The sequence below is a fragment of the Drosophila yakuba genome, chromosome 3R (genome assembly GCF_016746365.2).
Source record: "Drosophila yakuba strain Tai18E2 chromosome 3R, Prin_Dyak_Tai18E2_2.1, whole genome shotgun sequence".
In the NCBI taxonomy this organism is placed as follows: Eukaryota; Metazoa; Arthropoda; class Insecta; order Diptera; family Drosophilidae; genus Drosophila; species Drosophila yakuba.
This window is the reverse complement of record NC_052530.2, coordinates 8,938,224-8,950,954: the sequence shown is the minus strand read 5'-3', so window position 1 is coordinate 8,950,954 and position 12,731 is coordinate 8,938,224. Positions and strand designations below refer to the sequence as shown.

General features: G+C 39.2%; 1 protein-coding gene and 1 long non-coding RNA gene across 3 annotated transcripts; both read left to right on the top strand.

The window, feature by feature from the left end:
• Window positions 1-1,494: 1,494 nt before the first annotated feature.
• LOC6539877 lies at window positions 1,495-2,417 on the top strand. The gene is made up of 3 exons (XM_002086724.4): window positions 1,495-1,902; window positions 1,954-2,076; window positions 2,127-2,417. Exons 1-3 carry the CDS (start codon window positions 1,589-1,591, stop codon window positions 2,260-2,262), a joined length of 573 nt encoding a protein of 190 aa, XP_002086760.2. The 5' UTR covers window positions 1,495-1,588; the 3' UTR covers window positions 2,263-2,417.
• Window positions 2,418-11,428: 9,011 nt separating this feature from the next.
• Window positions 11,429-12,323, top strand: LOC26535745. Of its 2 annotated transcripts, none has more exons than XR_005561676.2 (2): window positions 11,429-11,499; window positions 11,572-12,323. It is a non-coding gene; the product is annotated as an uncharacterized LOC26535745 (long non-coding RNA). The 2 variants fall into 2 exon arrangements; XR_001453705.3 differs by having other exon boundaries at window positions 11,555-12,323.
• Window positions 12,324-12,731: the final 408 nt, after the last annotated feature.

Genomic DNA, 12,731 nt, shown 5'->3' with positions numbered 1-12,731 from the left:
GCAGTCCATCCTCGAATCCAAATTCAGTCCTTGAAACGCCACGTCCTTGTGCCATAAAGCCTACTCTGAATAGAGACGAAAAAAGTGCGAATATAATTTCCATCCAAAAGATTGAAGCCATAAATTTGGGCGTGGGAAAGGGGAGCAGATTTTTCGAAAGGCAGAATACAAAATAGAATTAAGATTTATAGGAATTACATTTAATTAACGGAGCCAAATAGCACTTTTTTTTTTTGACTATTCCTATTTCAGATATATTGCATACTTTTCAGAACCGGCATTTTAAAAACTATATATATGTACCTTCTGGCATTATATATATATGTACCTTCTGCCATTAAAAGACGAGCATGGATTTATCACTTTGGAAGTTGATATTGATCAAAAATATATATATATTTACATGCTGAGGTTTTATTAAAAGTTTAAAAAGGGTTTAAATTATAACGTACAATAAATATTCTCAAGCATATATATCTGTAGAGTTGATATGTGTTTTTGGCACAGTTTTGGCACTTACTACTTCATATCAACACCAAATAAATTAACTTTAAATCGCACGCAATTCTGCCTCGACCGCGAAAAACTTTCAATGCTTTCCTTGTGGGTTTCCTTCGGAATTATTGAGGATAAAATCAATGCCGAGCCGACTCACAGGCTCACCCACACATTAACAATTGACTTTTGGACCGCTTAATATCATCACGCATACGCCAGGTATGCACACACGAACAGTTCCGCCAGCTCTGCAATCTTTTAAAAAGGTTTTCGGTAAAATATTTTACATATTTTTACGCACAAAGTATGTTGAATGCAAAGCCTGAAGGCAGTACGTTCTCCAAGGATGCTGTATAGTAGTTGAGGTGGTGGCTCTGGAAGTTAAAGGAGAGCTGAACCCGACGCCATTGGATAAATCGCGGAAAAAATGGCGACTCGGCTGTGCGCCTGATAGTTTATAATTTCATTATGGCTGCCTTTAGTTTATTGATTTTGTATTTCATGAAATATTCATAAGCTTTTGGCTTTTGGTTCACATCTGTATTTTCCTTTAGTCATTGTGAATAATTCAGTTTCGTAAGGTATCAAATTGAATTGGGTCTCATTAGCAGTGTTTTGTATAGCCTAAAAGTTTGATGTTGAAGCCAATTAACCACGTGGGCAATCGGAACTGGAACCGAAATCTAGCCTTTGTGCATTTTAGTCTCTCTCTCTTTCATTTATTATTAAATAATGTAAGTATGGAAAGGGCAAGTTGAGTAATTGGAGTGACGAAAATGCTATAAAAAATACTAATAAGAAAATAATATAGAAGAAGGAAAAGGGGGAAATAATATAGATCTAAGAAATATTATTTAAGGTGGCACTTTTGGTCGGTTTGTGGGCGGTTAGAAAGCATTTGAAACAAACTTTCACGAATTATGCGTAACTAGAATCATCATCTGTTCGTACAGATAACGAGTATATTGGATGTAGAAATGATGTTTATTAACATCGTCTATATTACAGCAGGCTTTTCATTTAACTGCAAGTAACTAAAAGTAAGTTCACACTGGTTCTGATTCACTCGTTGTTTTTCTTGGTCTTTGCAATGTCTATTGTGCGGCAATCGGTTTTGATGGATGATGAAAAAGAAGAGAACAAGTCGTTCAGGAGTGTATTTTCTGCTCGCTATACCACCACCATGGGGATTGCATTTGGGAGACAAACCACCAAATTTAATATCCCAATTCACGATACTCGAGCCTTGTTGGACAGGAATGTAAAACGTCACGAAGACGACGCGCGGTTTGTTGGAGAGTTTGATGACAACGAGAACGCTAAGTTTTTCAAGTATACGCCGCAGTCTGAAGATATAGATATTTGTCCCAACGATCCCAGCTATACCAAATTTAAGTGTCCCATGTAAGACCTAATTAATTCATATTAATATTTTAATTGAGTTAAATACTTCAGGGAAATTAACTGCAAGGAGCGATTGAAGAAAGATACTATCAGATATAACAACCAGCTGATGAATGAAATCTCAAACCTTATTGATTACCAAAAGAACGCTCTGGAAGCCGCATATTTCGTTAAGTAAGAGTTCTGTATTAAAAATTGCGCCTATTTTCAAATTTTCGATACAGGGTGATGTCATACACCACTCTGTGGCCACCTTATCATAGTAATCTGGAAATAGCCAACACAAGCCGCACATTTTACCGACTGTCAAAAAAGGAACAGGCCCGATACAACTATATTATGTCCCATAATTTTTCCTAAAAACTGTTAAGAAGATTATTTCATCAAATGAAACAGTCTTGAGAAATTCTTTGAAAAGAATTTCGATATTTATCGATAATAGCCTAAATTATTTACGACAATAATATGCGTGGCCGAACTTCAAGATAAAATAAATAACAAATTTCACAGTGAAAGATTTGCAACTCGAGTCATATATTGCAATGCAAAATGTCACAAAGTTCGCCCAGACTCCAAAGAAAACGGAATATTTTTGCAATTTTAATTTATAGAATAGTTGGTAGATTGTTTTGCACACTCAAGAAGCGAGGAGCAGGCCAAAACAGAAACATAAATCGCGCGACAGAAATATTCCGAGTGTTCTTAGGTACATTCGATCTGCATAAGTAGTTTCCGCTTCCCGGCGACTCATTTACATTGCAAGTGTTGGGCACTCGTTGTTGGATGTTATGGAGCCAGGAGGAGTAACTTTTTGGACGGCGATTCTCAGTTTTGAGCTCCAGGTCCAGGTCCGCATTCGCATCCGTATCCGGATCTCCCGTGTCCGAGGCTTCATCAACGCGGCCGCACTGCGGTCGGTCTGTCATTTACATTAAATATTAACCCAAAATGCTGATAACCCGCACACATTACAAAACGTGCCGAAAAGGGAAGCGGAACTAACGGAAGTGGCTCCGAAAAAGTACAAAATAAATTCTTTTTTGCCAGAGTTCTTTTTTTGAAAAGCGCTGGGAGAGGAGCGAAGAAAGCCCGAAATTTTTCACTTCACTGAATTATTCATGAATGCAATTTTTAGCCACAAATAAAAAATAAGCAAACTCAGACGGCTTCCTGGGGGCGTGGCAGCGCTGAGCTGCAGCTGCGCCCTGTTGTGCTGCTATCTACTCAGACGTCGTTGCAATATTTAGTGTAAATTAAAAAAAAATATAACAAAAGAATAAGTAGTTGCGTCTGAACTTTCGCGTGAATTATGAATGCTGGTGTCGCGCATATTTTCCAGCTGTGTCTTGTTTAATTTTGTGGAAAAATTATAAAATTACATTTTTCTAGAACTATCTAATTTTGATTTATTATTTTTGGGAGTACTAATCATTCTTATTAACATAAATACAAAATGCGAAGCCTTGGCCTGCTTCGATTTCGCTGCGAAAATATATCAATTGCATGGCGCAAAGTATTTCGCCATCGAAACTTTAGTTCGGCAACTTTCTCATCGAGCACTTAAATGGGACTTGCCAAACTTTTCGATTTTGCGGCAACTTAAAAATTTGAATTTCAAATCGCTCTGCCCAATGAATCCAACTTGTACTCCCTGGAAGAGGCTGACAAATGACTCTGCTGCAGCAAATGCACCACGAATGACTTGCGGAGTCAAAACTTTGCAGGTGTTAAATACATCTGCATTGGCAGCTCCACAAAAACAGAGAAATCATGCACAGCATAAGTACGTTAAGTTCTGTGGCATCAAACAACCGAGAAGAGCCATTAAAATAATCGCTGCAATAACCGCATTTGGTTGCCTTTGTCTTTCACCTTTTCAGTTTCGGCTTCGAAAGGCGGGTGAAACGGCGAAATTTGCATGCATAAGTTATGCGAAGTTTGGCTGTGGGACGAGCAGCAAACGTAACATATTGACACAGTAAACTGCTTAGATTGTCAAAGTTCGAGGGGAGCTTTGGGCCCCCACCCGGATTGTCCCCCGTTTTCCGCATTTTCCACATTTTCAACATTTTCCACATTTTCCACATTTAAGGTGCATTCAAGTTTTCGAGAGTGCGCGCAAACAGTTGGCCAAATCCTAAAGGGATTGCGTTGCATATTTCTGTTCTTGGCCCCGCTGTTTTCACGCGTGTTTGTGTGCCAAGCATATGCCTTGAAGTCCTGGCCAGGTCAGCAGCACATGTGAGAGAGTGAGCTCTGAGGTCCTGTTTCGCTGGCAAGAAAGCCTTTCAGTTCCTCTACTTTTGAATGTTTGTGTTTGGCTCCTTGGTTTTTTTAGCTATCATGCAATGCCACGCCAAACGGGATATAGGTGCTCTGAGAACCTCGGAGAGAGTAGCAACATTTTTCTCCGGACAAAGCGACAATTTTCCAACCATCCACGGGTGGTTCGTTTTTCGCATTAACCGGAGAGGAGAGGTACATGCGCACAGAAACGAGAGAAAAGGTCTTTGAGAATCAGTTTCGTTAATAATGGGACTTTCCCATTCGGGATGTGGTCTTGGTACTCTGATACTCGTACCAACAGGAGAAATAGTGGTAACTGCTAGCTACAAATACTTATCTCAAAAGTGCAAAATTAGTGTCAATGAAAAATAGTACAAAAAGAGATAGACGCAGCTCTAAGATATATTATTACTTATACATAAATATATAAATTAATATATTTATATATATGTACATATGTATATGCTACCATAATATATTCTACATACTTACCTAAATCTTAATAAAATAAGTAAACATACTTAGAAAGTAAGGTAACCCTATAAAAGTGCGTTCTAATTGGCATCATTTTTACTTTTCGAAATTCCAAGATTTCCCTATATTTTTTTTAGAACCCACAAAGTCGGTGAATTTTCCACCCCTGAAGGGCAGAGTGGTCGAGTCGTACCAAGTGCCGTGCCCCAAAAACATCCCCCCGAACAGCGACAAATGAGAGCCCTCAGCTGAACTCTCTTGGCGTAGGTCGTAAACAGCTGCAGCTGATGCGGTCGCCAGGATGTTGGTCCTTCGGCTGCAGCATCAGCAACAGCAGAAACGGCAGCAACTCCTGCTCCATCAGGGCTGTCCAGTTTAACGACCGTCCTGACCAACTGCAGCTTATGTGTTCAGGTTACTTTGCCGTACATCCACACAACCGCGCTCACACACACGAGTGTGTGTGGAGGCAAAGATTTATATTTTGTCACACTTACTTGAAACGACTTTGGCTGCCACTTGTTCTGTGGTCTATTGCAGGTGGGCCTTGAGAAGGAGGAGGGTTCTCCTGGATTTCCTTCATTGGTTCCATCGCCCTGCCATCATCATCGTCAAGTATATCGTTCTGCTCTCCGCCAAGGGACTGTAGTCAGCAGCATTTACTTGGGGGCATTAATTTTCTTGCCATTACAGCCTCGGTATGGCTCCGTGATGCTGAGCTCGAATCTAAAATTGTCTTGAAATAAATTATTTAAATATTACTGACAGTTTCTCATTAAGACTTTGTCTCACCATGTCAATCGTGTGCTCTTTCAATGGATATAGATTCCCGCTCCAAAAAGATAACAAATTTTATAATAGCAAAATTCGCGAAATAAACAATAAAATAGAAAATATTCACAGGTGCTTGGTAATTTAATATTTGTCTCGAGATATTAGTAATTGAAGTATTCAAGAAATATTCATGAGCAAATAGCTTTGAAGTTGAAGTGCAGACTTAACGATGTAGGGTCCTACATAGGTTCTGATACATCAATACAAATATTGCTTACGACTTATATATTTTGAATTAAACTACTTTACATACTACTATTATGCTTAAGATAGCATCTGTCTTTTGTCGTTTTCTTTCGGGAAACCGCTCCGAAGTGCCGTGAGTCACAGGAGCATCGCTGGCGCATTTGGTCGAAGCAGAAGGCAATATAATGTACATTTCGCCTTGGCCACCTTGCACCTGAGTGACTTTAAGCTGCGGCCGTCGCGTCGTATGGCACTGGTAATGATGGTTTTGGCCAACGCGAGTGTGGCTGGTGCAGGGCGCACTCTCAAAGTACATTGATACGCGTTCACTCTGCCACTTTTTATTTGCAGCTGCCACTTTTCACGTTTCCCTTTGCCGGTGCACACTTATTTTTTGTGGGCGGAACAGGCAGCACATGACTCAATTATGTTAGATTGACATTTCGCAAAGGTTTTTCATCAATCAAGTGTGCTTTTTCCGATGCTGCTACTGCTGCTTGTTTTGGTGCAACGCGGCGGATACGTAATGGCTAACAGCAATTGCTAACATTGCGCCAGCAATTTATCGTTTTGGATGCTGGATTGTGCGGGTGTGTGTCTGCACAACCTGAGGAAATAATTTTAGCTTTCCATTTTGTTAAATTTATTTACTTTTCGCTGTGGGTTTAATTTCGATTGCATCTGTGGGCCAAGCCATATATGTATGTATACTTGAAACGGAGAAAGCCAAGGTGATTTACGGCAACTTAAATGTACCTATCCAATGTGAATCTGCAGAAGGATCCCATGAGCTGATTGATTTTATTTTTAAAGTTTGTAAAAATAGAAAAATGAGAGTTTTAAAATTTTTTATTTGCACTTTTGTCTACGTGGCATATCAAAACAGACTAAATGTAAAGCGCATATGGGCTTATATATTTTAAGACAAGAAAAGTATGATATTTATACTTTTTTCATTTTGCAAAATTTTATAAATAATTTTTAAAGAAAAATAAAATTTAACATAAACATAACATAAATTATTTGAACCCGACAACAATTTTTAAACCGGTTACTCGTAAAGTAAAAGGGTACACTAGATTCGTTGAAAAGTATGTAACATGCAAAAGGTAGCGTTTCCGACCATATGAAGTATATATATTCTGGTTTTTTTAAGGCAGTTTATTTTAAGGCAGTATCATTTCAAATTTCAGTGCGCTAGTATTTTTTCCGAAATACTTTAAGCTTGACCAAGACTAGTTGTTAAATTGATCACGTAAGCCATTAAATTTTCATATTTCCTGCAAATATTTGTTCGCCAAATCCGCGTAACCCTTTCCGGTGAAAACTTTGCACTGACTTTCCCTTTTCCCCACCCGTCATGTAACCCCAACCCGTTACATCTTTTCTTGGTTTCAGCAAGCCAATATATTGTAACCTAAACAAACAGAAGAGGGAAACAAACGGAAGGCAAATGCAATCACCTGTAACACAAAACTGAGTACACAAACAAAACAAAAGGTTAGGGAAATATTTATGCCAGACTTTGATGTTGCCAATTGGGAAGGGGCAATCGTGGCGAAAGTGGGAAAACAAAAGCTAAATGGTGTAAGCGTTTCTTTTAATGCCTTGATTATGCAACAATTGAGCAGAAATATGTAAAAATTAAATGGCAACTCAAGCGATTTTGGTATCTGCCTTTAGAAAACTTTTTCTTCCCCTTTTATTGGCAAATTTTGCTTTTTGTGTTGCTTATTTATGCGTTTTTCTATTTCACTTCACTTGCTTTAGAGGGTACGAGTATGAGGAGGCAGGCAAAGTTTATGGTAGCTCCCTTCGAAATGAAAACTCCGACGAATTTGAGAAAGGGAGTGTGATATTGCCAGTGCCCCAAAATGGTCGGCTAAATTTGTTGGCCCATATTTTTTTATCCTGCGATTTCTCCCTTTGTTGCTTGGCACAGAAAAAAGTAATGGTTGTTATTCTAGAAAGGAGTTTGGTATAAGTTATTTCAGTTAACTCAACATTTAGGTAAATTATAAATTTATTTTGATAATAACCTATTGCTTCTCATAGAATTCAACTGTGATTGAAACTGCATAGAAATGAAATAAGTGGCTTATGTATTTCTAACCGTGACATTTGCCTGGAAATTTTGAATTTGGAATAGAAGTTTCTCGCCGTGCTTCTTTTCTTATCCTTGTTCTACTCAGGACATCCACTTGCAACGGCATTGTCTGAATAGGGTAGAGTACATTTTCCGCACAATATGCAAATAATGCTGACAACAATGACGGAAGTTCAGCGACAGGGGATGGGTTATAGACCATTAGCATGGACTGCACTAATATACGAAATGCGGAAGATATTCAGCGAAAATATTGGCCATTGTGTGGTAGTTTTGTGTGGGAGTAATCAAATACGCTCGCGAAATGTGAAGTAAACGTGGACACATAATGCGGCAACAATTATGTTATTGAGTTTTCGCATTTCTTTTAAATCACTCCAAGTCTTTTGTGTACTTAGGTGGGAGTTCGTTTGCCATTTTCAGATGTCTAAGTCTTGCGATTAGTGTGGCTTGTGTATGGCAGTCTGCATTTCAGCATTCTAAAAATATCTGCAGTGAAGACAAAGAAATCCAATCTTCGTTCTGAGCTATCAACGCAGAACAAGTGTATCCAACTTAATCGCTTTTCAATTACTTTAACTTAACCACTTAATTTATTCATCGTATTACAGGTGTCCAAACTGGCAGTTCGCCCAATCAGCGTGCAAAATCCCAGCGAGTCCATTTGGCTAAAAAACAGGTGAAGAAAAGCATTTTTCAGATCCCCTGCTGGTAGAATCTGTCACACTAAGAGAAACTGACATTTGATAACTTACAGCGATGGAAGCGATTAAATAAATAATCGGATAATCGATTCAATAGGAAACGGTTTATACAAATATTTATTATAGAGCTATTTAATTTATTTAGTTAAGTTTGTTAAGTATAACCGTGATTTCATTTAAATTTAATTTATTTAAACCTTAATAAACTCTTAGGGTGCCCTGGCACAAGCTAGAACTACAACCAAACTACATTTTATATGGATTTCTTTGACAAATTATGTGATTTGGAACTAAGTTTTTTGGACCAAATTGTAGAAAAAACCCGTAAATGGCTAGCCCATATTTAAATAAAATCCTTCGATGTCCCCCTCTTTTAAATCCCAGTTAAGTGTGATATTTTGCCAGGTGTAACACGCTGTAACCCACCACTTAGCCGTCGACACTTCGCCATTGTGTGCGCCAGAGACTCATCGCTCGCCTCGGCGCCATTAATCCAGGTGAAATGAAAGGTGAGCGATTTTTCCAAAATCCAATTTGTTATAAAAAGGGCGAGGAAGCTGAGGGAAAGAGCGAGGAGTCTTGTGGACCGAGGACGTAAGCCCATCCCATTCTTGATGCCGATTTCGGTGTGTAACATAGCGGGAAAAAGCGTTTTAAGAGTTTAAACAGCTTCTCGCTCCTCGACCTCTGAGCTGTCAATCGCGTTGACGTTAAGTGCAGTTTCATTCCATTTATTTGTCGAGCTTATCGCAGGCGAGCTTCTAATGTGTCAGTCCTGGGAAAGATCCATTGATTCTGCATAACTCATTGCCAATTATGCAGATGCAGTTCCCCGTCGCTCGTCAGTTTCAGTTTTCCAGCTGGAAAATCAATAAGCCCCTGCAGGGCGACCGCTCATCAACAAAGGTCGTTAGTTTGATAAACCCTCGTGGCCTCCCTCCCATTTTGCACCCAAGAAGAAAGTTGCCAAAGTGTCTCGAGTGCTTTAAACTTCTTCAACCTTCTGGCCGGGCCAAGACGGCGATGATGTTCAGTGCCATTTCCGCGTTTCCTGGTCGACTGCCTCTCAAGTGGCCAAGTTGCCCCAACTCCGAGCCGCATTAGACCAGGAGCAGGTGGAAGTTGCCACCTTGTTGAGTCGAGTGTGCGGTTTGTGCGCGCCAAAAAAGGGCAAAGATGGGCAGGGATGAACTGCACTCGAAAAAATCGCACCTTAAGAATGCCGCTAAGAATGATCGGCTTCACCAGTTTCATCGATTCTCGAAACTTATTCACAAATTTCTACTTTTTACGCAACACTATATAGATATAAAAAATGTTGTATATATCTAAGACGAAATTATGTCCCAGTCAAATATTACTAAAACTTTATGTGGATGTAAAACATATTTTCAAAAAAAAGGTAAGCAGCTTTCATATGAAATTAAGTCTTATAATTCAGCAAGCCAACTTCAACCAGGGTACCATAGTTATCTGGTTAACGTGTAATAACGTCTAATAAATAATCACTACATCTATTTGTTGAGAAAATAACTATTTTTGTTCTATTTTTTCAGACTTAAATATAATTCCAAGTGTGAGGCAGAGGCCTGCAGCCACATTTCAAGTACGACCTCTTCGAACGTTCTTCGATAACCTTAATGGCCATTGAGTGTGGCCCTGAACCGCTCCTCCCCACGCCTCCATTTTCCAGCCGCGAAACCGTTAAATGATTATGAAAATTGTTGGCAGCCAGTGACCTCAGGGAGAGTGGAAAAATTGAATGGTCTGCAGTCAAGCTTTGGCAGCTGCCGCAGGTCACGCCCAAACAGTTTTCGAGTGTTTTACTTTACCAGGAATTTAAGAACTGCCCAGGAGGAAGCATTTGAAAAGGTGCAATAAAAAGTGCGGAATTATGGCTGTATCATTCAATTGTATTTAACCACCGGGCCATTTGCATAACAATTAATCATGGGGTAATTTAATGATTAAATTATTTATTAATACGCTAACGCATCACAAATCATTTGTCGAAAAAAGTGTGATTGAATGCCTTTTTTTTTATTGTATTATTATCAATAATTATGTTAATGCAGTGCATTAAAATCAAATTGATCTCAGCAAGAGACCACTTCAATCTGCTTTAAATAGTGTAACTTTCTGTAATGCCTGGAGCAAAAAGGGCTTAAGAGTTATATTTTATTATTATTATATTTTCTTATATTATAAAGCAAAAATAAAACCAAGAAATACTGAAAAGAATTGAATTTTTGTTCAGCCACGTAAAATGTCGATTAATATATGCTCTATATTTAAGATATTATAGCCTACAATTTAGCATGAACTCTAACTCTGAACTGGACAGTTGAATTCTTTTAGAAGCTTTACTGTGGAAAAGTAAAAAACGTACGATTATAAATTCATAATTAACTTGAAATTGGTTGTGAGCCCTTAGTAAACTTAATCAAGTACTTAAATTAAGCGGCTTTAAATCAATATATTTTTGCTGACGAACGCATACTTGAACACAAGAATATGCAATCAATTTTTATAGCCAACTTTTCCATTAACTTTCATTTCGAATCTATACACGAAAAAAGAAGCAATTTAAAATTCGTCATTGCTTTGGCTCTTCCTGTTGTTGTTCGTTACCAACAGTCATCAATTATGGCCAGCAAAGGATAACCGGGGATAGGCCGACCCGCCTTCGGGTTACGTGCCACGCCCACGCCCTCTTAACCCTCCGCTGGCCCGCTGAAAAAGTGTCACAGGCGGAAGCGTCCAACTAACTAAACTATGCAAATTGGTTATTTTATGGCCGAAACCCTTTTGTTGTTTTGTAGTAGGGTAACACGACAACGCGGCAGACAATGCAGCAACAAAAAAGGCGGCGGCGCAATAGAATAGTATAGAGTGCACTGGAAAAAAGTTTACACATTATGTTATGTGCATGAAAATTATGTCAGGAATATTTATGTTAAGTCTATTATTTTCGTCGATTTTGTGAAATCCAATTTTCAAATTAATGTACGTATATAACAAATTAAACTAGTAAATGTATGTAATCAAAGGATTTCTTAAGGGCCGTTTTTCTTTAAGTGTACAGTAATAAGAAAAAAGGAAAGCAGGGACATCGCCAACTAATGGCACAATTTCGCCAACTAGCTGGATGCGAGTGCGGATGCGGATATGTGAGAATTCAATGAAATGGAAACTAACAAAATCAAATTGATGGAAAAGGCAAAGGCAGAGCACGGATCAGGCTTTAAAGGACACTGCGATGAAAAGAAATCGGCGCAAATCAAACTGAGCAGCGCAGCAGGAAAAATTGGGCCGGCAAAAAAGGAGCAGAACAAAAAAGGTTAGCGGAAGCGCAGCGACAAAAGGGCGGCACCGGAGCTTTTCCACCACCCATCCTCGCCGGAGGACAACAAAAGATGCTGGGAAAGCCGAAGGAGTCACGACATGGAACAATGCCTCCGCTTCGTCCTTGGACAGGAGCTGAGTAGTGGGTGGTGGCGGAGGAAGGGTAGCCAGCTAGCGGGGCATAACTCGTGGCCAGCTTCCGTTCAATTTGAAGCCTGTTTGCTGCCTCAGTAGAAGAAAGCCCAAGCGAAAAACAAAAGCGGAAACGAACAGTTGGCGGCCGATTGGAACAATTGCAGCGGAGGCATCAGCCATCAGCGGAGGTAGAAAAGAAAATTTAAGAAAATAAACTTATTTGAACGGTGCACACCCTTACATTTGATTACAATTCAATTATACAAAACTTTGTTTAGTGACATGACGAGCAAAGCAAAAATTCTAAGGCCAATAAAACTCGGTATTTTTCGAAGTTTATTTGTAATATACATTGCTATGCCATTCTGTTTTTTTCTAAATCTAAGTGTATTTGGATATGTCGAATTTAAAATGATTTTACAAGATTAGTTGTCCTTCTTAAGTGAACAATTGTTATCAATGTTTAGTTGGTCTTACCGCCGCTATAATTGTGCTTTAAATGAATCTCCCCTTTTGAGTAGGGTATGAAAAAGCGAATCAAGACGCAGCGGTGGCAAAAATTAAACAAACATGGGCGACTGCGGAACCGGCAAAAAAGGAGCTCGGAAAGCGGGAACTACTTGGCCGACCATTGTTTGAAGTTATTATTGGTGCAGTCAATCGAGTCGGAGTCCGGCAGCGGACCCAATCATCGAACCGACTTGTTATTGCCTTTTCTCCAAGGATATCGCCCGATTGCTGCTTCTCGCTTTTTTATA

What these genes read in the sequence shown, in the direction of transcription:
- LOC6539877 (XM_002086724.4), top strand. Translation starts at nt 1,589, where the DNA reads ATGTCTATTGTGCGGCAATCGGTTTTGATGGATGATGAAAAAGAAGAG. An exon ending in ACCAAATTTAAGTGTCCCAT is followed by an intron (nt 1,903 to 1,953) that starts GTAAGACCTAAT and finishes TAAATACTTCAG; the next exon opens with GGAAATTAACTGCAAGGAGC. An exon ending in GAAGCCGCATATTTCGTTAA is followed by an intron (nt 2,077 to 2,126) that starts GTAAGAGTTCTG and finishes TTTTCGATACAG; the next exon opens with GGTGATGTCATACACCACTC.